Raw genomic sequence first — 24460 nt, forward strand, 5'->3', positions numbered from 1 at the left:
AAAAAAAAAAAAAATAGTACCCCAATTAAAAAATGGGCAAAGAACTTGAATACAAAAGGCCAATAGGTATGGCTCAGCATCACTAATTATCAGGGAAATGTAAATCAAAACCACAATGAGATATCAACTCACATCTGTTAGGATGGCTGTTATGAAAAACACAAAAGATAACAAGTGTTGGCAAGGATATGGAGAAAATGGAACCCTTGAACACTGTTGGTGGGAATGTAAAATGTGCAGCCACTATGGAAAACAATATGGAGGTTCCTCAAAAAATTAAAAGTAGAAATACCATATGTTCCAGCAATCTCACTTCTGGTATTTATCCAAAAGAATTAAAATCAGAATCTCAAAGAGGTATTTGCATTGCCATGTTCATTGCAGCATTATTCACAATATCCACGATGTGGAAACAATCTAAATGTCCATGGATGGAAGAATGGATTTAAAAAAATGTGGCATATACATAAAATAGAATATTATTCAGCCTTAAATAAAAAGGGAAATTCTGCCATATGTGACAACACCAATAAACCTTGAGTACATTATGTTAAGTGAACAAGCCAATCACAAAATGACAAATACTTCATGATTCCAGTTATATGAGGTACCTAAAATAGTCAAACTACGGAAGCAGAGAGTAGAATTGTGGTTGTGAGAAGCTGGGCAGAAGGAGGGAAATGAGGAGTTGCTATTCAATGGGTAAAGTTTCAGTTATGCAACATGATTAAGTTCTGGATCCGCTATAAAACATTCTGCTTATAGTTATAAATACTGTATTGTACACTTAAAAATTTGTTAAGAGGGTAGATCTCATATTAAGTTTTCTTACCACAATAAAGCAAAAGAGCATATGAAGTAACCTCAGACCTTAACTGAATTTTTAAAGTACCCTTCTTTAATTATGAGATATCTGGGATATTTGACAACTTCCAAAATTTTATAATTTTGTGAATTTTTTTCTCATTCAAAATTAATATTCATTTTCCTGCCTAATTTTGTATTTGATGTCATGTATTCTTTTTTCTTAATGAGGGTTCTCCAAATTGATATCATCAGGACCTGAAGTTCCCTACAAGTGGTTGGCCCGTGTCCCGTAGTCATTTCCAGATCTCAGCCAGAGAGACAGCCCTGAGCTGTCCAAATAGTACCAGCAGCACAGCACAGGAGCTGCTTCATTTGGAGTGATGAGGCATGGGCGCTGGACGACTACTCTCACAACTAAAGGACCTCAGAGACCGGCTCACACTTTGCACCTTATCAAAAACACAGTCCTTGAAGAGGAAAGAGACTGAACCATACCTCATGCTTGCCCCTTGGAAAAGTGAATATTCTCTAGTTCAAATGTTTATGATGAGGAACCTTGACAGAAGGCAACAAGGTTAAACTTGACAGTACTTCAGAAGCATCGAATAGGAAGTAATTTACCAAAAGAAGAGGAGGAATAGACTATGATGGGTTTTTGAGTAGCACAATTAACATTGAGATCTTTCACGGAAGTGAAAAAAAAAAACAGAGTAAAAGTTGATCAGAGCTTTTGAGGACTCTCCATGACCTCACCACTTCCAAGACCCACCATTATTCAAAGAAAGCTCTGTCATTGTAGCACAGATTCTTCCTCTACCGCAATCCATAGACCTTATCTCTGCTGGTCCAAGCCAGGCACCCACTGTGACATGTGATCAGGGGACTAAACAAAGAGATACAGGACCTACAGGCATAAAGAAGAGGAGGATCATTTAGAGAACATGCAACTCTAAAACAGATGTGGGGTAAAAGACATCTGCAGAGGTAAGGAAAATAGATTTTCTATGTCTTGTGGTAGGATACAAATTGGGTCCCCTTTAATCTGCTATATGATGCATAAGTGAAGATTGGAATGACTTTCAATTATGTTGAAATTCTGAATGTACCTTCAAATATCCGAGTTGTTGCCAAGCCACCATCCTGTGGGGCCCAAAATCTTATTTTAATTACATCCAACTGAAAGAATCAACACCCTTCGTCTTGTTAGCTATGCTCTGAGTAGAACCAGAGTTATTGAAAATCAAGCCTAGAAATCTCTTAGAAAATCCATTCCCACCAAGAGGAATGGGCACAGTCTGCAGCACTTACTGCAAGGTCAGGTGTGCTTAGAGAAGTGCTCCTCAAACTCTGTGGGCTGAGCACTGCCTGGGTCAGCATTATCTGGAATGATTTTTAAAACACATATTTCTGTATCCCATAGCAGTCCCAATGAGTCAAAACCTCTGAGAGCATAAACTGGAAATCTGCATGGTCAATAAGTTCCTTGGATGATTTATATGCATGGTCTAGAAGAGGGTGAAACCCCTCCCTGGGGTGAGAAATAAAAGAGTCAAGTTTCTCCTTCAGCCAACACAAGCCCTATGGAATAGGATTTTTTTTTTTTTTTTTTTTTTTTTTTTTAGATTTTATTTATTCATTTTTTTCCCCCCAAAGCCCCAGTAGATAGTTGTACATCATAGGTCCACATCCTTCTAGTTGCTGTACGTGGGACTCGGCCCCGGGTTGGACGGAGAAGTGGTGCCTCGGGGCGCGCCCGGGATCCGAACCCGGGCCGCCAGCATCAGAGCGCGCGCACTTAACCGCTAAGCCACGGAGCCAGCCCTGGAATAGGATTTTTTTTCTTTTACTTTATATGAGCATCATCATTGTCCAGAGTGCTGTGGTCACGTCACACCACCCCCAACTTATTGGACTCCAGGAAACTGGTGTCATCTTGTATCAGACACCCCTGACCACTATATAGCTGAGGACAGCTTTATATCAAGGTTATCCATTCCCAGCAGCTGGGACCCTGTTCTCCCCTCCCCACTGTTGAGATTCCAGAGTGGTTTGCAGCTAAGCCCTTGAAGGTCTTGAGAATTCCAGAGTCCTATTTCCCCTTAACAGCTCATGTAGTCCTTGTTGAAGCGCTCCCAGCTTACCTCTAGCCATAGAAATATGTCTGCAGTGCTATGCCATGCTGCTTCACAACTCTGATCCTTTGCATGTATCATTCCATCTGCCTGAAAACCCTTCCTCCCTTTTTCATCTAGTCAACTTATTTCATCCTTCAATATTCAACTCAAAAACTCCTCTTATAAGACATTCTCAACAACCAGCTTGATTCACATGTCTCTATACCTCCACAGCTCTCTGTGCTGTATATATATATATCATTGTTTTTATCAAATTTTGTACAATTTATGTTGATTGTGTTGTAACTTATTTTGTATAATTTATGTTGATTTATGTGTCTCTCTCCCTGACTAAATTATTAGTTCCTTGAAGACTTTGCATAAAAGAGGAATTTAATAAATGGTTGTTGAATTGAACTGAAGTTTCTCCTCCTTGCCCTATCCTCTAGTTTGAATTCATTTTGAATTCAATCCACTTTGAATCATGATTCTTTTTCTCCATTAATTCTTCTAAGATTTTATTGCTGGTAAGGATGGTAATAAAAAATGACAGCAAACATTTACTTTATGCCAGTCTATATGTGTTGAGTTCTTTATATGCATTATCTCTTTAAACATTTTTAACAACCCAATGAGAGGGACATTTCTCTAGAAGAACTAGACAGAGATATTAAGGATGAGGAAGATCACCCAGCTAGTGACGGAGAGTTGGGATGAGACCTAAATCTATCTGACTATAAAGCATACTCTCTAATACCTCCTTGATAATATATCCTCTATATCATCTATGTATCTTCTATATCTTTATCTTAGTCATTGCTAAAGATTTTGTGTATCATAACGTCAAGGGAAGAGCTCCCTTTCGATCCCACACTCAGGCTGAACAGTTTGGGGGGCATATTTTATCATCTAATCCATGTCTCCCAAACTGGATTCATCATCAGAACTATTTGAGGTACTTCAAAAAAAATACAGATTTCTTGGACCCATCTGTCCAGATTCCGATTCTGTTCTGCTATAGGACCCAGGAATCTGTAGTCCCTAAAACATTTCATAAGATGCTAGACATCAACAAGACTGCGAATCGCAGTGGATTCGGTCACAAAGGCTGCCGCTGGGGCTAGAGGGAGGCCAAACAGTGCATTCCAGGTCCCCACCCCTGCTTCAATAAGGTAAATTATTCAGAGGTAAATTCAGGTTTTGTGGGTCTGAAATGATTGCCATTTGGGAGGAAGCCTCTTTAAAAAAAACAACACAAAAATACCTAAAGTTTTATAAATTTCACTAAAACATATGACCAGGTGAGCACATGGCTAAGGCCCCTCCCAGGAGTGATCTATACAAATATTTTATGGTAATTTTCCTGTCTGCGGCATATACTGATGTTCTCAATAAAGCTTTATCCAGCGTGAAAAAAGTTCCAGGGATTAAAAAATAAATAAAAGTTTAGAAAGTACCAGCCTTGGTGAAATTTCCTATCTTGCTCTTAGAATGTCATCAATACAGTTAAGGATCTTTCTGAAATACAGATTCATGGTGTCTATAGTATTCCTTTTGCTTACCATTCCAGAAATACTATCAAGAGAGAAGTGACATCAGTTTGAGATGTCGTGTTCTTGGTATATCCATAATATTTCCGAGTATATCTATATTTATAAATTCTCTGCTTAATAAACCATTTTAAATTTTCTCAGGAAATAGACTTAAACTCATGGACCTATAACCCTCATTTTTCCCTGCTCAATATAGTTTGCTAGTGAATAATTTTAAAAAATATTTTTGAAGAATTCTTTGTTTTTGTTTCCCCACCCAACCCCGCCCCATCACCGAGAACAACATTCATCTCTCTTCAAAAAAAGCAAGTAATGTCAGAAGGTATTTGCCTACAATCTCCACTGGCCAGATGAGACATAACTGATGGTATTATTTTCTGTATGCAGGAGTGCAGCAGGAAAGACGGATCTAGAACGACCAATTTCTTCAACACATGCCATCGATTACTTTAAAAATGTAAATAATGTGGTTTCAGACCCTATAACTCAAAACTCAATTTGAGCAGTAACTCCTCTTAAAGGTAATACATTTGTAAATTCAGTAATGAGAAAAAATGAGACTAGAGTTCTTCCTGACAACCCTAGGTGAAAATGTTCTACCCAGCCATGAAGAGCATTGCAGCCTGGGTACCGTAACCCTGTCTCATTCACAGACTCTCTGCACAAACCCCATATATCTTAGCCTCAGTAGCACAGAGGAAATCTTGGTCTGCTTGAAGTAGTAAGACAGTTTTAATAAATCACAGTCTTACAATAATAAACACAGGAAATCTCTGGAAAATTGAACATCCAGTTTTTTTTTTTTCTACCCAATACCCTGTCTTGGCTGCCACTGCTAAAGTGGTCTGACACCATGCTCACAAAACTTCTTAAGTCCAGAAGCCTTAAAACTAATTTGGTCTGGTGTATAATTTCCTATACTTCCTTATTCAACATTACCTTTGTGTTCTAAGGACCTTTGTACCGTTCTCTCTTGGATGGAATGCAAGTGCTTCTCACGAGTGACCAAAGCAAGCAGTATATGACCCATACTCTTTTACTGTGAATACATGCAAGAAATTTTAATCATAATCCATTAATGTCTACAAATATTCATTTTTAAATTATAAAATAAACCCAATCTACCCAACGGATTTGTGGGTTATAAAGTAGGAGACCAATGTTCCAGACAGAGAAACCAAAGCCATTTACTCAATAACATTTCCCAGTTTCCTAAGATAAACATAACAACTATGTATTCGCTATTCTTTGTTCAGGTCAATGCCTTTTGTGACCACCCTCCTGGTCTTCCCGTCTCAAAACAATCGTGTTCCCAACATCACTCAGAAGTAGGGGCAAGAAGTCTCAAAGCTCCCGGTACAATTTTCTCTCCATTCAGCTGTGTTGCCTCTCATATATCATGCCTTTGTGTTTGATAATAACACTGTCAACATTCTTATTTCCCATGCATAGAAGCAGAAGTGATTTTTAAAATACTGTATCTAATTGTATTCATTCTATATCAACTGTAAATGGAGTTTCCCTGCTATACTTACACTTCCTTCTGGAAGCCACCTCTGCCCACAGTGGATAGCTGCACTGATGAGGAGAGAGTGAGCCTGGGTTGTTTGAGGAAGGCTAACTCACTGGCAATAAGATACTGGCAATAAGAAAAGGCTATGGCATAAAGGGTCTTGTTACCAGGACAAGCAATGCCACCACTATGATAGCTTTTGTGATCAAACTACAATGATTTTGGCCATCGTATGGATCCGGAGGTCTCCGTTTGGGTAAGCAGGACAGAAGCCAGAACTTTAAAAGGTTGGCCAGAGTGACCAGTGATGAACTGCTTAACATATTATGGTTACTAGCTTCTATTTTATTATGACATTTACAGATATTCACTTGATTTTAAAACCTCTTTGTATGTGTTTTAATTTTCTTTAGTGGTTTCATTCTATTATTCATTTTAACTTTACGATTGCCTTATTATGTAGATATTATGGTTATTGTTAGTGACAACATGTTCTTCAGTTTTTGAGTCCAACAAAGAACTCGATGCAGTTTTTAACAGAGACATAATAAAAGCAGTGAATGGGTAAATGAATAAATGGAAAGGATCCAGGGCATAGAGAGACGAAAATATTTTGGCAAATCATATGATAAATGAGCAAGAGTCAGGTCTCAGATTTTCTATTGTTCCATCAGAAAACACATATGTTGTTCTAACTAAACAACAGATATAATGTCACTAAAAGGTCAGGAATCCTGTGACCTGGAGGACTTGGGGGGAAATAACTATTTTTAGATTAGTAAGAAATACATTTCTTACTACATACTATAGGCTGATTCAATGCAAAATGCATCCGTCTTGACTAAGAGTAGTGTTACAGTTTATTAATGGGTCCCACACCACAGCAGGACAAGAAGATCTGCAGTGAGTAGTATGAGTGCTCTAAAGTTATTACCATGAATTTGCTTCAACATATTGATATTTCAAAGGTTCTTAATTATGTAGTTTAAAAGGCAAACTTGAATGTGAGTACCTAGAAAAATTAAAACTATAACCTATGAACTCTTGCAATTATAAATTTGAAGTTGTCCAAGATATTCATAAAATGAACAGCATTCTTCAAAGAATGTTCTATATATTAGCAATGAAAAATATCTAAAATGCATAGACATTAGAAGATATTCTATTATTCTTTAAAAAAAGCTATAATTCCAATCAGCCTTTAATTCTATAAATTGAATATTCAAGATAAATGAATTTGGATAAAATTTTTTAAAGTCTAATAAAATAAAATGCTTTATAAAATATGCTTTCTACTTACAGGTATACTCCAAGTGAAAAAATATACATTTATAGTCCTTTTATTAAATGTGGAAGAAGTGAAACATTAGCATATATATGTCTCAATGTGTAAGTTTTGAAACATAAAACTTACCTATTGTTCAATGTGATTTTTGGAAAGTAATGCTACTTTTAGCATTCACATTTATCTAATTCTCTATGTTTACTACATATTACTCCTAGAGAGCTTTCCAACAATTTAACCAGGCAATTTTAGATCAGTGTATGTGTGTGTGTGCACCTAAAAGAAAATGAACTAGAAAGCATAATTCTTTATAAACATTAACAAAAAGATGTCTTTTAAAAGCATAATCTATTTAAAAATAATTCTTATGATATTTTCATTTTCAATGCTCAGTGACAGGGATCATGAATTCTTGAAAACAGGTGTTACTTGAACAGACAAAATTTGTGAGCAAACCAGTTCACATTTAATTTCCTAACACTTTAAACTTTAGACCTAGTTTTCACTAATGGCTGTGATTCTCCCCGTGAGCAAGTCGTAACTGAGGCACACTGGAAGCAATTTAGTTCCTTCGAGTCTAGCCCTCAGGATGTACTCTGCTTCCCTTAAAATGGACTGCACTTAAGAGACTTAGCAGGAATCATATCAATGGAATGAGTTTACACTAAAATAAGACTGGCAATGTTTATCAATAAACTAATCAGCGTAATGCAGAAAAGCCCATTAAAAAGTTAGACTCAAGTCTTTCTGTGCCAAACTGTACCTCTATTCAGCTTTTATGCAATTATATTATGTACAGACCTTTCAACTGTCAATGCACGTAGATAGTTCCACAAGACCAAATTTTAAGATAATTTTAATCAGATACAAAAATGGAATTTTAATATGATCAAAATGGTTTCAAAAGTTTCTTTCTTTCTTTCATGGGAAAACTTAAAGCAAATCTGATAAACTCAACATAACTGAATAACAGGTGAGATAAAGTGTTTTATTTTAACATTTTGGTATGATTCCCTTTATAAATCTAAGGACAAAAACACAATTTGTTAGTCAAAATGTAATTGATCAAATTAAGTAATTAGAAAAGCAGTGCACACTGAGCATAATAAATCTTTGAGTATAATTATAGTTTTTGGCCTCATGGGAAAAAGTCTAAAAAAATATTGAATTATACCTTCCATGTGAAAAAATAAGAAAATCCAACCAGAAGAACTGTTGACATTATTGCTCTTAATTATAAGCCTTGCTTTTGCTTTGGATCCAGTAGTGAAATGACCTCTGAGCTAGAGAATAAGTTGCTGTTGAACGCTGAGTAATACGTACAACGTTAGCAACTCATATTTTTTCCAATTTTATTGCAAAGTATAACCTTAAACAGGTTCAAAAAGGAAAAAAAGTAGGGCCCACTATTCTAACCAAAACAACCATTTTTATAATTCCATGTTCTTTTTTGAGAGAAACAAAATGTGTTTTAAAAAGTTGAGACTATGCTTTAGGCAATTTGCTTGTCCTATGCGATAACAGTAGCAACGTTATAATTGTACAACAGAACAATTTTAAAATATTGCATTTCAGGATAATCACTGCTTGAAAACACAGAAAATGATTAAGCAAAGCCCCATCCTTTGATCAGAGGAATGCAGGAATCTCCATCATCACTATTTGTAAAGCTATAGTACGTAATACTCACTATTCTAGAAGCAACAGTACTGTAGGATATAAATCAGATTCACTGCCATATTGTAGAGAGAGAGTATTCAGAATACATGTGATTATTTTCATTTAAAAGGAGAAAACGTTGACTGCAAATTTAGGGACACATTTTAATATAGCAACTTAAAATAAAGCAGCGTTTTTTGCTAACAAGGGTAACAAAAATCTAGTTGCTACTTTTCATTTCTTGAGTACACTGACATTTGCTCTGAAAAAAAAAAAACGCCTCCCTGCTCTTTGTTATTTTGAAAGTAAGTAGGCATTTCCTAAATAATTTCACACACTGAACCGAATCATGTGTACATGCCAGGCATGCCAAACGGGTTACAACAGACTCTCTGAAAAGGTGTCAGTCCACAAGTGGGGACTCTGCTGAGCAGGTCTAGACATGGAAGGCACAGCTTCGGGGATACAGAAATAACATACTCTACAGTGAAGGCAGTGATGCCTGCAGCCCTGTGCGCTCCCCGTTTTCAGAGCGGACGGCAGGGATTTGGGAATTTGGAGGGCAACTGAAAGCTCTAACTTCTACCTTTTGCTTCCTGGCTTTTTCCTCTTCCTTCCACCCCCATCTGGCAGGAGGTGATTCTCCCCTCCCGTGGCCTCCTCTCTAACTTGGGCTACAGGTTTAGAAATCAGTATTTAGGGAAAAGCTGGCTTCACTCCAGGGTAGAAGTGGTTATGACGGCAAATGCCTACAACTGTTTTACCAGCTTCTACCTCAGACTGCCTTAACCAGAGGTGAGGATGGGCAAGACGTGCAGGGGGCTGTGGATGTGCCTTTCTCCCCATCATCTCCTAAGTTGTCTAGGCAACACATCTCCCCTCAAAGAACAACCTGAATCCCATTTGAGGCAAAACAATTTTATAATGGGAGCAAGTAGGAGTGAGACAATTATTAATAAGCAAAAGCATATAACTAGATTAAGTACTAGAACATTTTTTAAAACGTTAAGTGTCACAGATTATAAAAATGGCTCCAATGATCGTTCTGCCTCCATGTGCTCCTCCGAAATGCACTCCCCAATCAAGAGGTGGCATCTGTCCCCTCCCTTTGACACTGGGTGCCTTTGTAACTATCTCAACTAATAGATTATGGAAAAGTAATGCTATAAAATTTATAAGGCCTGGTTATAAAAGGTATACCAAAATTGCCTGCCTCTTGGAACCCTCACCTTTGCAGCTCTGAGTCACCTTTTACGTCTAAGGCTGTGAGGAAGTCCAAACTAGCCCACACAGAGACCACATGGAGAGGCTCTGGGAACACATGAAGAAAGAGAGGGGCCCAGCAAGGCTCCGGCTGCCCCAGCCTTCTAGTTCCTGCTGCTCTAGCTCTGACCACCATCTCTGAGACACCTCTAGCCAGAAGTGCCCAGTTGAGCTATTCCTGAATTCTTGATCCACAGAAACCATAAGCAAAAACAAATGTTGTTATTGTTTTAAGCCACTACATTTTAGAACTATTTGTTATGCAGGTAATCAAAAGAACCAGCATTAATTCTACTGACTTTCGGGGATATGTAGCAATCGCACATATTTAAATTCACATGTGCACACACATTTGTGCAAACACACAGCTAAAATATTTGCCACAAGCTACCTAGTCAATGAGAAAACATTGGACTTAGTGAAGCAATCTGAAGCATCTATGGTTCATAACATTAAATGCTGGGAACAAAATGAGGGAGAAAATATCACATGCTTGCTTTCTATTTTCTTGAAGAGTTAACATTTTCTATGTGGATATAGCTTTCATAGCACAATTTTATCCCCATTTAACTTTCAATAACCATCTGAAGTCATTTACTAAAGAACTTAGTGTCTTTATCTCTTCTCTAAAACCAAATATTGAACACACAGGAATTATTATTTGACATGTAAGAAATTCAAATAAGAAATTCACATGCTCAAATAAGTTGAAAAACAAAACAAGCCTAGTACATTTAGAAACTATTGCTAAAGAAAATACACTCTTAAACCCAAGCCTTTTTAGAAGAAAGCAGCGCTAGTGTGTGCTCCTGGACTACCAATTCAGGAGAAAATAAAATGAAATGGAGACTTCACCAACGACTAGTCTGGGTGACTTCAACTGCCTAGTTTCTAACGTTGACAGCGATAATTAACCAGAGCCACCTCTATTATAGAAATAACATGTGGAAAGTGTAAGAATACCGAGTAGGACAGCGATTAAGTGAGAGTTAGTTAATCTTAGTGTGTAGAAAAGAGTGTACTAAGCAGAGAATTGAGAATTCCAAGTCAGCCTCCTTTGAAGAGAGTTTGGGTTAAATCCTGCTCCCTTCCCCAACCCATCTGAGTAAAAGAACTCCTGTAACTCCATGAAATGGGCACTGTGGTCTTGGCAAATCTCATCAGGATCCTCTTTGGGGAGATGGCAGAGGCCAACTCATCTAGGGTATAATGGATGAGACTCGTACTGGAACACTTCCCAGATGATAAAATTACCCTGCCAGTTAACTGCGCCTCATAAGCAAAAGAATTTGGGGGTTCTGTGGGTGTGTTCATGCTTTTTCTCTTTCTTTTTCTCTCTTTCTTTTTCTCTCTCTCCGTCTCTCTCTCTCTCTCTCTCTCTCTCTCTCTCACACACACACACACACACACACACAAAATCAACATCTTTGCTAAATTACCCCCTTCCTTGCCTCTTCCCCCCACACCGATCCCCCTCAAAAAGAGCAGAGCTAGGAAGAGAAGCCAGAAAGGGACTAGGTAGCAGAAGCTGCAGCCTCCTGCACCTCATCAACGTAAATCTAAACCTTAAACTTCAATCCAGTAACTGTGCTTTCATTATCAATAAAGAATTAATTGTATCACACATTAAAAGGAGGGTGGGGAAAAGTTACACATTCCTTTTTGCTTACATTGTACTTAGGCCATATTTTTAAGTGTTAGACTGACTTGTAAATAATTGTTACAGTCTTTTAGGTATATTTCTTTCTATTTTTATAGAGAAAATCTATTTCTAGCCCTTGCTGACATGTCAAGACTTGTGACCCACCCATTCCAACAGTTACAAATTAAACAGGGAGCAAATATTTATAACTGAGACTTTGCATATGACATACATAAACATACAGTGTTGTGTAAGTTTAATGTATTCTTATTTCTAAATAAATGACGTTCACTTTAATCACTCATGTGAAGGAAAATGTTTAAAATCAGATGGTTAAATTCAAGATGAATGTAAAACTCTAGTTCACTTTTTTAAATTATTGTATTTATAATGATTTAAATAGCTTATTACAAAGAGCCACATTCCAAAGTTGCAGTAAACCTATCTATTTTTATAAACATGTTTTCTTTCTGCTGTTATGGTTGTTTGTTCCATTGAAGTGAGAGGCTATCTGGACTCATTTCAAATGTTCTTATATTATATGTCACTCTAAGGAAAACTTTTTCCAGATAAGTTGTAAAGAACATGTTTTTTTTAATGGCAGGTATTTTATTGTCTCTTGCCATTTAGATTATAGGTGTGGGATCCTGTTTTATATGGCACCCTGCTACCGTGGAACTTTTCTTTTAGCTGCTTTAGTTGGAAAGTTGCTGCCAAATAAAACAGTAGGAGGAAAACCGTAAAAAAGCTTTAAAATGCTAAAAAAAGAAATAAGTGAACAAGCAGCAATCTAAACATAAACTGGAGGACTATTCCCATGACCTATGTTTGCCGGAAAGAAATAGAAGAGGGGGCAGAGAATTAACAGAATTCCAATTTAGAGCCATAATGAACGTCTTTAGAAGAAGCAGAAATTACTTTAGACAATTACATATAAGCTGTTGCACTAAAACTGTTCTGTCACAAATCTCAGACATTATTTTAAGTTAGATGAGTCTGACATCATAAAATTTTGTTCAAAAATGAGAGAGAATGATAGAAAATTTCAAAAGAGAAATGAACGTTATGAATCAGTTCTGCTGACTTAAGGCCTTTCTCGTTAGCGTAAAAACAATGAAATCAGCAGAGTTACATGATGAGATAACCGGCAACTACAACAATAAAAAATGCTCTGCTTAGGCAAGCTCAGTTAATTCTAAAACACAAACACAACTATGGAAAATCAAATGGCAAAAATGGAATATTCTCAATATCGCCCTTGGTCAACACTCGATATGTTATGTAGTCAGTGACCAGTATAACTTTGGAACATGCATCTCTTAATATCTTTGATTCAGGCACACTGCTCTTTTACAGATATGTGATTTATTTAAAATACTTTCTTTTTTGGTTTGGAATGCATGTAACCAGATGAGTATTAAAAGTGAAATATGTAACATACTCTTTAGTACTGAAGTACTAGTATCTTTTTTTGTGTGTGTGTGAGGAAGATCGGCCCTGAGCTAACATCTGCCAATCCTCCTCTTTTTTTTTTGCTAAGGAAGACTGGCCCTGGGCTAACATCCATGCCCATCTTCCTCTACTTTATATGGGACACTGCCACAGCATGGCCTGACAAGTAGCGCATCGGTGCGTGCCCGGGATTCGAACTGGCGAACACTGGGCCGCCGCAGCGGAGCACGCGCACTTAACCGCTTGTACCACCAGGCCAGCCCCTGAATACTAGTATCTTTAATTATTCAGATTAGGTCCAATCAAATATTTAAACCAAACACATATCTCAATCTTTAAGAAAAAGACTGTTTATCAGAGAGAAGACAGTTAACTTGTGTGGAGCCCAGGATAAGTCAGGCCATCTGTCAGTCAGGCATTCACTTAGATAACACTACTGAGCAGTGGTCAGGAGCCAGAGGCTCTGGTCTCACACCAAGACCCATTCACGGGCCTTACTGCCCCGAACTCTCCCATACTGCAGGCATCACTGCTGGAATTTCCAAGGTTCAAAGAGGTTAAGTCACTTACTCAAGCTCAAGGCAGAATACAGACAGGAACAGAGTAGCAGAGGCACTTCTACCTCACCACAGCTGTCCTCAAGAGCTATGTGGGGAATTCCCTCATTTGTTCCACACTTTGAGCCTAGGAAGAGTTCATTAACTCTCAATAGCTTAAGTCCTGAATTCACCTCAGGACAAACCCAGAATAAATCATATTATTTTATGGTCCCTTCATGCATATCTACTTAATGTGAGGCCAGAAGGCATTTTCCTATTACTGCTCACAGAGGGACTGCCTTCCCTTTTGTTATGTCCATCTTTTCTCTTCACTAGTTGTGCAAGAGAAGCACGGCCCTCTATAAAGGGTTCTAGCCTCGTCCTTCTAAATGTCAAGGGGTGTGCCCTAGATCAGTCTGAAGAAAAATCTGTCAATGAATTTCCAGTATTGTGTAATAACAGAATGTGACCATGAGCATCATAGTAGTAAAGAAGGACATTTTGCAGGCAACTTTATAAAACTACTGGGAAACAAAAGTATCTTGAAGAGGACTAGTAAAACATAATACCTGAAATATAACTTTGGGTGGTCATCAATTAATATTACCATGACCTGTCCTCTTTCCTAATCCTTACTCTCAAGTTATACCAGCTATCCAGTATGTCTCCAACAATAATCAAAGATGTGAAATGAGCACTGAGGGAACCAAACCCAGAGGCAAGTTCATGAAGACTTAATGATAAAAGGGTCTCACATTCTCTTAAAATTAATGAACAGGTAGAGAAATAATAGCTAGCATTTTACAAAATGACAGTATCAAGGAAGTTATGTCTAGTCTCAGCAAGCTATGTATGTCTTCCTAAGGAAAATATCTGTGGCCTTCATTACACAGGACATAGCAAATTAGTAATTCCATCGGGTTAATATCACAATGCATATCACACTGTTTACTAAATCTTAGAAAAGTTGAATTAAGGATCCAGTTAAGGAATTATGGATTTACATACCTGTGGAACCCATCTGGAAGACACGAAGCTGGTCACTTCTATAACGGACAAGCCAGTTTGGGAAAGCTGATTGATAAATTCAATTTTTATATCTGTAGGAACTATAACCTATGAAAACATTATAGATCATTTTATAAGTAATTTGTATAGGGCCTATTGAAACATTAATAGAAAATTACTTCCTAACTGAAAGCAAATCCTATCTAAGATTTATAAATTCAAGTATCAATTGAGAACAAACATAACATGTAATATACAAAATCCATGTAAGTCTTTAGAATCATAATAAATATTAATATTTAGATTTAGCATTTGAAATATACTGTGTAATACTAGTATCAAACTACCTTTTCATTCTGCAATCCATCCCTTGGTCCAACTTCTACTATTTTAACATACTCAGGGAGTCCAGATAACTGGGAAGATTCCTGAAATGGAAAATACAAAGCAAGAAAAATAGACAACTGTTAGATCATCAAACGTGCTGATCTGAAAAGTCAAACAATTACACTTTGTTAAATTAAGTAAGAAATCAAGATATTGATATAATCCAAATACCAAGTTCACATTATTGGCAGCAGGAGGTCATTTTTTCCTTATAACTCAGTGATCTTCAGTCCACAAAGATCTTTAATCTTTGTGATTAAACTCAAAAAAATTAATTTCTAAAATATAACTGCGGAAAAAGTACCTTACTCAGGATCTAAAGAGCAAATCTACTGAGTAATTCTAGATGTGATGATAAAAGTGACCATGGTCAGAGTTCATTAAAAAATTAGATCGTTGTATTAACAAACTTCTACCAGGCATGGTCACACAGACGCCGCACTCCATACCCTGAACTTGAAGAGTGTGGATCTGGTTTTCTGGCCTGTGCCCAGAAAGCTGAGGCTAGAGAAGAAGGTGTGCTGTTTATTTCTTTTCTGTGTCACATAGCACAACTAGCCCCTAACACAGCTTCCTGAAGGACAGACCCTCCAGTAGCTCCTAATCCTTGATATTCCCCTTGGAACAGCCTAGCTCCAGCCCATTGGAACACTCTGTTCTGCCTTTTGCCTAAATCTGAAATGACAGGGGGTCTGGACTCTGGAACCTCTGTCCTTAAACTAAGTGCTATGGATATACCATAGTTAGAAGGACACTGGTTTAAAACAGGAAAAATAGGAACAGCCTTTCTAAACTCCATATTGCAGTTAAAATTAGAAGTAGGCTACACCTTGTCAGACTGTATAAACCATCTCCTGATGGGTTATAACCCAGTTAAGTGTGGGTAACCTGTCATCAAGGTCTTCAAATGGACAGCTCATGGAATCCATCCAGATCAGCAGGACCTGTACTTAAAAGGTATTGAAAGATCTTTTGTCTTGCCTTTCATCCGGATGATGGATTTGGGCCAACCAATTCATATTGTCTCACTCTGTCCTTGTAACAATCACTGGCTGACACTGGTGACGTGGCTATTTTGGATGCAGGACCCAGTTTGTTTCTATGACACAGAAAAATACTGGCCCCTTTTGAGGCCATAGCTTTTATTTGGTGTTATTAGCATTCTATGCTAAAACTCAGCAAAAGAACCCAGATGGTCCCTGTTACAAGGTTTACATACCACCCTTCACAATTTCCATGAAATTGGGCAATTCAATAAGCAAAAATTAATCAAGAAGGAAAAGAATTCTCATTTCTGCATCTTCTGAGGAGGCTGTGATGTATGCAGTTGGGCAGGGTGGGGTTGAGAGAGGAGGTATGGGGTCCCTCATCTTCAGGCTCAGTTTTGGATGGCAATCATGAAATCGTGCCTCATTTACAGAGTGGCCATAATATCAACCAGGCAATAAGGGAAGGAATGGCATGGAAAGGGGGAGTAAATAAGAGAAGCTCACTCCTCTTTCTTATTACCTCCAGTCCCAAGACTGCAGAAACGAAAAAGCAAAGCAAAAACAAAACCAGGCAATCTTAAGGCATGTGGTCTCATTATTGCTGATTGCTTCCCAAAACTGCATTTTCAACAGCAATTAGCGTGGGGCATTCATGGATGAAGAGCATTTCTTTAAACAGCAAAGTTTAACCAAAAAAAATAGGAACATGGGTTTTTTAAGGTGACAACAATATGCTGAGTACAATTAAAGAGTTTGGGACCTTCCTTGGCATCATTTGTAGTTAGCAGAAGTAAAAAAAAAAAAAAATGTGAAGAAATTAAAGTATAAACCACTACCAGTGTTAGCCGTTTCAGTCAAAGCAGAATATGTGCTCACTTGATATTATATTAGATTTCTTCTTGAATCTAACGTTACTATTTTGTCTTTCTAGACATAGGTATGTATTCCCTTTACCTGAATACCTGAGAAATCAGAAGAAAGTTAAATGTGTTCAGTAAGTTCAGAGTAACAAGTTCTCCTTTTTAACAGCAAATAAATAAATAAGTAATAAAACAAAAATAAAGTCAATTAACACATACTTATTGATTATGTAGGATGTGAGAGCCCTCTCTTGGTGATCTTTAGTCTCTTTCTGGGCATTACTATCTCTGTATTGACTTTTCTAAGGAGCTTCAGCTATACATAAACAATGCCTACTGGGAAAATCCACTTAAATGTTTAAACAAACACATAGAATTAAATAATTCAAAACTGATCTCATTATTTCCCCACCTCACGCCTCTCCTCAGATTCCCCCACCACATGCTATTCTTTACCTTCTCTCTTACCACTTACATCTAATTGCTCCATCTATTACTGGTTCTATTTTGGCACATACCCAGCACCCAGTACAATGCACGACACTCAGACTGTGCTCAATAGTTACTTGTTGATTGTACTAGTGGATCTCTTGTCACTGGCTTCACTAAAACTGTCATTTTTTTTCTCATCTAGTCTGTTGCTATAGCGTCCTAAATATTCTCCCTAATCTTGTTCTTCCATGATTAAAAATCCTTCAGCATTTACCAGTCACCTTCAGAGAGATCTATCAGTCTAAGGTAAAAGATGATTCATGACAAGCCTCTCATCTTCTACCACACTCTACTTCACGCAGCCTCTGATTTCGGCCGTGCTAAAATCATGTCTTCCTCACTTTCATGTCTGTCTACATGAAGTTTCTGTTGGCTGGAAATACCTTACATCTGTGGGAAAACCTTTCCACCAAACCCATTTCTCTTCTTCATGGACACAGGACTGGACCACATTTCTCCCCTATCTAAGAACTATGTTTGAACAAGTTCCAGACAATGGAACATAAAGGTGAATGACATGTACCACTTTTAGGCTTGGCCCATGAAAATATCCCACGCACATTTCTCCATGCTCTTTCTCCTTCAGCCAGCTTGATGCAGATGAGTATGGCAAACTTGGAAGCTTAGATAAAGACAAAGAAAATTGAAGGGGCCTACATCCCTGAATCACTGCTTATGTAAGAATTCCATGCCAAGAAGACGCAATCATTTTGTACTTTATATTGACAAAAATAAATGTCAACTCTTTTAGACCATTGAGATTAGAGGTGTATCTTTTATAGCTACTAACTGTGAAGAATGTTAAAGGGTCTGAAATCTTACCCTACTTGCAAGCTAACAAGTGAGCCTGCAACGGATGCTGGTGGAAGGCACAAGACTCCTGGGTCAGAGAAGAAAAAAAGCCTATCACTCACAGTAATTGCAAAAGCTAGAGGATCAGGATTTGTGCTGGTTCCCCAAACCCCAACTCCCCAAGCAGAAGCAAAGAGGACCACATGACGCTTCCACAGGCAAAGGACTGCATGACAGGAAAGGAACCCAAGCATAGTGAACCTGAACCTTTGGTAATGGGCAGTAAGCATATCTTCCCTTGGCAATAAACATTATTATGTTTATTATGCTTGACCATAAGCATGCCTGCCTTTTGCTTCAGAGGAAGACGCTATCTCTATCATCCAAGGCTTTAAGTACACTTAGCCTTTGCTACAGAAGGAGACATTATTTCTATCATTCAAAGCTGTCTCCCATACAAAAATTCTTGAAAAGAGGGCGCCAGCCCAGTGGCGTAGTGGTTAAGCTCGCGCACTCCACATGGGTGGCCTGGGGTTCGCAGGTTTGGATCCCAGGAGCGGACCTAGGCACTGCTTATCAAGCCGTCAGGCGTCCCACGTATAAGGTAGAGGAAGATGGGCACAGGTGCTAGCCCAGGGCCAATCTTCCTTAGCAAAAAGAGGAGGATTGATGACAGATGTTAGCTCAGGGCCAGTCTTCCTCACCAAAAAAAAAAAAAAATTCTTGAAAAGATAGTCTGGAACAAAGGCAATTGTGACTCTGCTTGCAAGACATACAGAAATTCAAGACAATTGTAGAAAATTATTTCCGAATAATATCCGCTCTTCATTTTTACGCATCTTGATTTATGGCAAATGTTTCCAATAATTAAGCCACTCTGTCGGCCCCTCTGATTAACCTGATGAACAGACACTGGGACCAAATCTGTTCAATTTATCTCATAAAACATTTAACTAAGGCTATGCTCAACAGAACTCCAAATAGCAGGATAAAGTCAACCTACAGTATTGACTTCAGCCATGCCCCTCCTCCCAAGGGTCCTGGATACAACCAGCTGAACAAATTCCATGCAGTAGTGGCCTCTGCATCAGAAACTAAGAGTTGTTTCTTTGTGCCTATTTTATGATGGTGGATGTTGCCATGTTCACCACTATGATGGACCAGGCAGCAGTGGTGGTGGTCCAGGTGATGGAGGCTTGATCATCAGCTTGATTCCAGTGGGCCTCAACAGAGTATGGATCTCGGATGATTCAATCAGAAGATGTGATTTGTTGCCACAATTCAGAGCCCCCCCCAAAATGTGTCTTTAATCTATCAGTCTGTAATTTTCCAAATGGCAGACAAACAAGCTAGGCCATTGACCACAACCCAAGAGTCAGTAAAAATATGGGAATGGCCTCACATTCTGTTGAGTAAGGAGAGCGATCGCATCCATTTGCAGTTCTGCACAGCTGCTGCAGAGGGTGCACAACTGCAGCAGCCCAGTAGACATCACCAGGTCTCAGCTTAGCCAAAACATCATCTAACCAGGCCCAGGCATTAGGAAACGCTTTGGGAACAGAAGGGCCCCATTGGGCTGGGAGCTCTGTTTTAGGCAGTGGAGCAGCAGCAGAGGTCAACTGCCACTTTTTTTGTGTAAAGCTGAGACTGCACTGGGGACAGGCTGACCGCGTTCTTGAATATACCATTTCCATTTGATCAGTGAGGCCTGTTAAGACTGTCCTACCTTGTTAGTCACTGAGTCCAAGCTGACCCCCAAAAATGGAAGTAGGCCAGAGAGTCACAAGGCCTGCATGACTCAGGTATCCAGTTTCAACACGAGCTCAATAGCAAGCTAATAGCTGATTTTCAAAAGATACCTGGTGGCCGTGGCAGGGAAGTAAGTGAGGGGTCCAAAACCCCAAGCAGCAGCTCCAGGTAGAGGCTGCCTGACTTTGTCAGAAGCTCCAATTTGCAAACTCACTTTGAGACTTGTAGCTCAAAGAGGTCAAAAGGACTTGGGGAGCCCCAAAGGTATGCTGACATCACTACATGCAGCTCTTCCCAATTGAAATGACCCCCTCCAGCACTTACGGAACAGAGAATTATAATCACATCGTACATCAATTTTTACTACGTACTCAGATGTGGAAGCAACAACAGTACGTTGAATTGGCCACAAAAGCCCCACCCACAAGGTTACTTTGGCTCTCCTTTACCATTGCGAACACTGCCCAAACCCCATCAATTGAATCAGGACTCGCAGCCCTGTGGGACTGAGCAGGATGGTCACTTTGATGCCTTTATCTGACAGAGCCATAAAAGTTCGAGTGCCTGTTCTCCCCCAAGTTCCCCAGCATACTCAGATGGATGATCTTCACACACCAATAATCATCTTTTTCCTTCAAGCAGCTGAAGGAGGAAGGTTGGGAAGGATCAGGAGACACAGAGGGAGAGATCAGGTCCATATCAGTAAACAGGGCACATTTACCTTCAATTTCAGGCAGCACGGCAGCTGCTCACTAGCTCAATCAAACGAATTTGCAATGTTTTGGGCCCATATAAAGCCTTATATTGTATATCAAAAGCATCATTATTAACACCACTTATTTTTAACCTTGGGAACCCCTGGACTTAACATCCATAGCTCCACTGGTTTCCAGTCGGATAACAGGGTTTGATCCCTCTGGCTGAAATGGGCTTGACTTACACATGCTCCAATATCAAGACAACATCTTCTAAGTCCTCATCCAGTTATAACATAATGGCTAAGGGAGTTTTGCAAGGTGGCAAGGCTGACTATAAAATTTATCTGAATATTTTGGGTCCTTTCTCATTCTCCAGTGGGTTGTCTTTCAGCATTATAAACACAGTCTGGGGCAAGAAGACCCCACACACTAGTCAATGACTCATCTCTGGTTCCTCACAGAAGTTGATCTATCCCAGTGAAATCTCCCGAGGAAGGCTCAAGTTCCTGTATAGCAGCCAGGACTCACAGAAAAAAAAACTCAGAGACCTTTTGCTGTCATCTCCAGTTGCATCTAAGTTTGGCACGATAAACTGCAGCACGGGCTAAGCTGTAAGAGGGCCCAGGTACTGCTCTTCCTCCCTAGCAGTCATCACATACCCCACTCCCTCATCTCCCGACTGAACCAGTCAAAGTTCTGATGATTCACCTGGTTTCTTCCCTTAAAGTTGGCCAAATTTCTTCCTTCTACACTCCCAGTAACTCTTAATGGAAAGAGGGAAGAGAACCTTCAGCCCACACAGAACTCAGCTTACTGCTAGTTGTTACAGTGGGTGGACCTGAGGCTGACCACCAGATTGCCAAGAAAGTTCCCCTGCCCCTAGGAGAGTTAGCATAACTAGAGCACCCCTCAGCTTTTGAACCTACATCCTGGAAACCAGACTGCAACCATCTTCCCAATTCCTCACTATTAACAGGCAATAAAGCAGATGACCATATTTTGCTCAATTGACTACAAAATCTGGTCAACAAGTTTGTTACCAATTCCCATGGACTTCGCTCAAATCTTTTTAATCCACCTGAAAAGCCCTCATTCTTCCTCTTTCAGAAAGTAATATCTCCCTCAGCATCCCATCCTCATCAACAAAACTGTCAAAACCTGTGAAGGGCTGCGATATTTACCCTACATGCTAGCTCATAAGTAACCCTGCCACAGCTTTATGGATGCTGGCAGAAGATATGAGATTCCTGATTCAGAGACACAGGCTTTATTGTTCATATTAATAGCAGTAGTCAGAGCATCAACATTTTCTTGCACCGGTTCCCTGAGCATGACAGGAGCTGTGCTTGGGAAACCTGAATATTTCGTAATGGTCAGATAGCATGCCTGCCCTTTGCTCCAGAAGGAGACACTATCTCTAACCGCCAAGGCTGTGTGCCAAAAAAATACCTTGAAAAAATATTTCCAAAGAAAGTAATCAGTGTCTTGCTAGTAAGACCTGCAGAAATGTGAGAGATCCATGAAGAATTGTTTCTCAACATTATTACCTCAATTAATCCTCAATTATTGTCCTCAGCCAAAACTCTTATTCATTTCCAAGATACAACCTGTCATCTAATCAAGAAAGACTCTTCTGACCTCTCCAGATAGAATTAATTTCATTTCTATGATCCCATAACACTTTGTAGAGACCTATTTTAAAATATATCTGTAATTACTTCTTTGCCCGCCTGTTTCCCATTTTTGATTATGAACGTTCAGAGTCATCAGTATGGACACATACTAAGCACTTGCTCACTGTTAAATGACTGAATGAATGGAAGAATGAAGGAAGGAATTCACATCTAAAATTTAGAAAAGTAAGGTTGATCTTTTAATTATCCAACACATATTAGCGTTATTATTGTTCTTGGAGATATGGAAATGAACCAATCAATCAAAAATCTCTGCCCATAACAAGCTTACATTTTAGTAGCACAGGGATCCGCATGCTACCTTCTAAGAGAGGGGACGGTGGGGGCATAGCACTTTTCTCACACATTGAATATATGAAAGTCGATGAGTGACTTGAAAGTTCCAAGAAATCGAATTTAAAAAATAGTCTGCAGAAGTTAGCAACATAGTCTTTAAGCAGCTCTATAGTCTAAATTTATTTTTATAGTATTAAAAGCCTTATGTTACTGAGCTCAGTGTATCCTGTTTAATGCGGAGAAGTGTACGATACCAGTGCAAAACAAAAGACGTATTATCCAGAATGAGGGTTTTAAAAAGCCGGGTTATATGGCTGAGTGTATGCCCACATTTAGCATCAGATTTCTAGTGGTTCACTTTCATAGAGCAACAACGAAAGCAATACTATCTTGCATTTATATGTTGCTTTATTATTCCAAAGCACTTTTCTATCTGCATTTCATCTGTGAAGCTACTCTGTGAGGTAGGCAGAACTGAAAGAGAGACGAGATGACTTTCTAAGGTTACCCAACCAAGTTTCCTGGCTCCTATTCTAGTTTTCTTTAGGAAGAGATTAAATACATCACCAACTATTGAGCTTAGGTTGAAAAAGTAATAATGAACCATTCTTTTATGCAGAATATAAATAGGCTGCTTTATTCACATTTTTCAATCTTACATAAAATTAAATGGAAGGTATATTTTGATGGGGATTTCTCTGAAATCTTCAGGGGGAGTGTGTGTGTGTGTGTCTGTGTGTGTGTGTGTGTGTGTGTATTTTATTTTTCCCCCTAGGAAAATGACACCATCCACAGTAGAAATTTCTAGACAGACTTTTATATGTTCCACTCACTTCATTTCTTGAAGAGTAATTTTATGTGTAAATAAAGTCTTTATAAATTTGACATATCCTGCTTCATAGCCAGTATTCCCATGGAGAACTGCCACAATGAACAAATCAAATGCTCCCAATACACAGATGAAAAGTCTGAATCAGGAAACTGTATGATTTTCTTTTGAAATTAAATTGGACTTTTTAAGAGGGCATTAGATGTCCACTTTTCCAAAAGAATCTAATTTTCATCTCATCTGAAATATGCACATGGTGCATTTTGTCGTGATGTTAAACTCTCCACATTTTCTATTTGTTATTTCTTAGATATTAATTTCTCTTGTAACCAAACAGTCAGAAACACATGCAGCATTATCACTGATGGAGTAGACAGCCACAGGGCCTTTGGTCCTCTGAAACAATCTAAAGACATTTCTCTCCTTTCTGGGTGCCTTTCTGGGATGAAGGGCTGAATCAATAAAGCTGATACCTGAAACCCTTCTTTCAGAATACCCACGTCCCAAGGTTGCTTCAAAGGCAATCTCTGGCAGTTTAAGAATTTATTTGTAACCAAGCAAAAATAAGTTTGTAATGTACTATTAAGTCACCTCAAACTCCATGAATAATATAACTTAATTCACCAAATCTAAAGGTAAAGGAAGGTATCCACTTACCTTTTAGTAATTTTTGGACAGCCAAGAGGAAAAATGGAGTATTTACAGTCCTTTGTTCCCAACGGCATTCAGTCAAAGTTTAACAGAGATTAAAAACAAGCTCTAAAAAATGTGAACACTCCTCTGTATGTACGAAACTAATATTTGTTCTTGGCATTCAATGGAAAACTAGTGCCGTGTATCAGTATAGATATTCAGCATG

The 24460-nt window shown here is 38.6% G+C and overlaps 1 protein-coding gene across 1 annotated transcript in view; it reads right to left on the reverse strand.

Annotated features, from left to right (window-relative positions):
* HMGCLL1 (3-hydroxy-3-methylglutaryl-CoA lyase like 1) overlaps nt 1-24460 on the reverse strand; it is a 156057-nt gene that overhangs the window by 99922 nt on the left and 31675 nt on the right. Inside the window, exons 2-3 of the mRNA XM_004424004.2 lie at nt 15183-15263; nt 14836-14943 (exon numbers count right to left, since the gene is read on the reverse strand). Coding sequence (XP_004424061.1) covers nt 14836-14943; nt 15183-15263 — 189 coding nt within the window. The remainder of the gene's footprint in view (nt 1-14835; nt 14944-15182; nt 15264-24460) is intronic.

This window comes from Ceratotherium simum, chromosome 13 (assembly GCF_057802395.1).
Source record: "Ceratotherium simum simum isolate JZ-2026a chromosome 13, ASM5780239v1, whole genome shotgun sequence".
In the NCBI taxonomy this organism is placed as follows: Eukaryota; Metazoa; Chordata; class Mammalia; order Perissodactyla; family Rhinocerotidae; genus Ceratotherium; species Ceratotherium simum.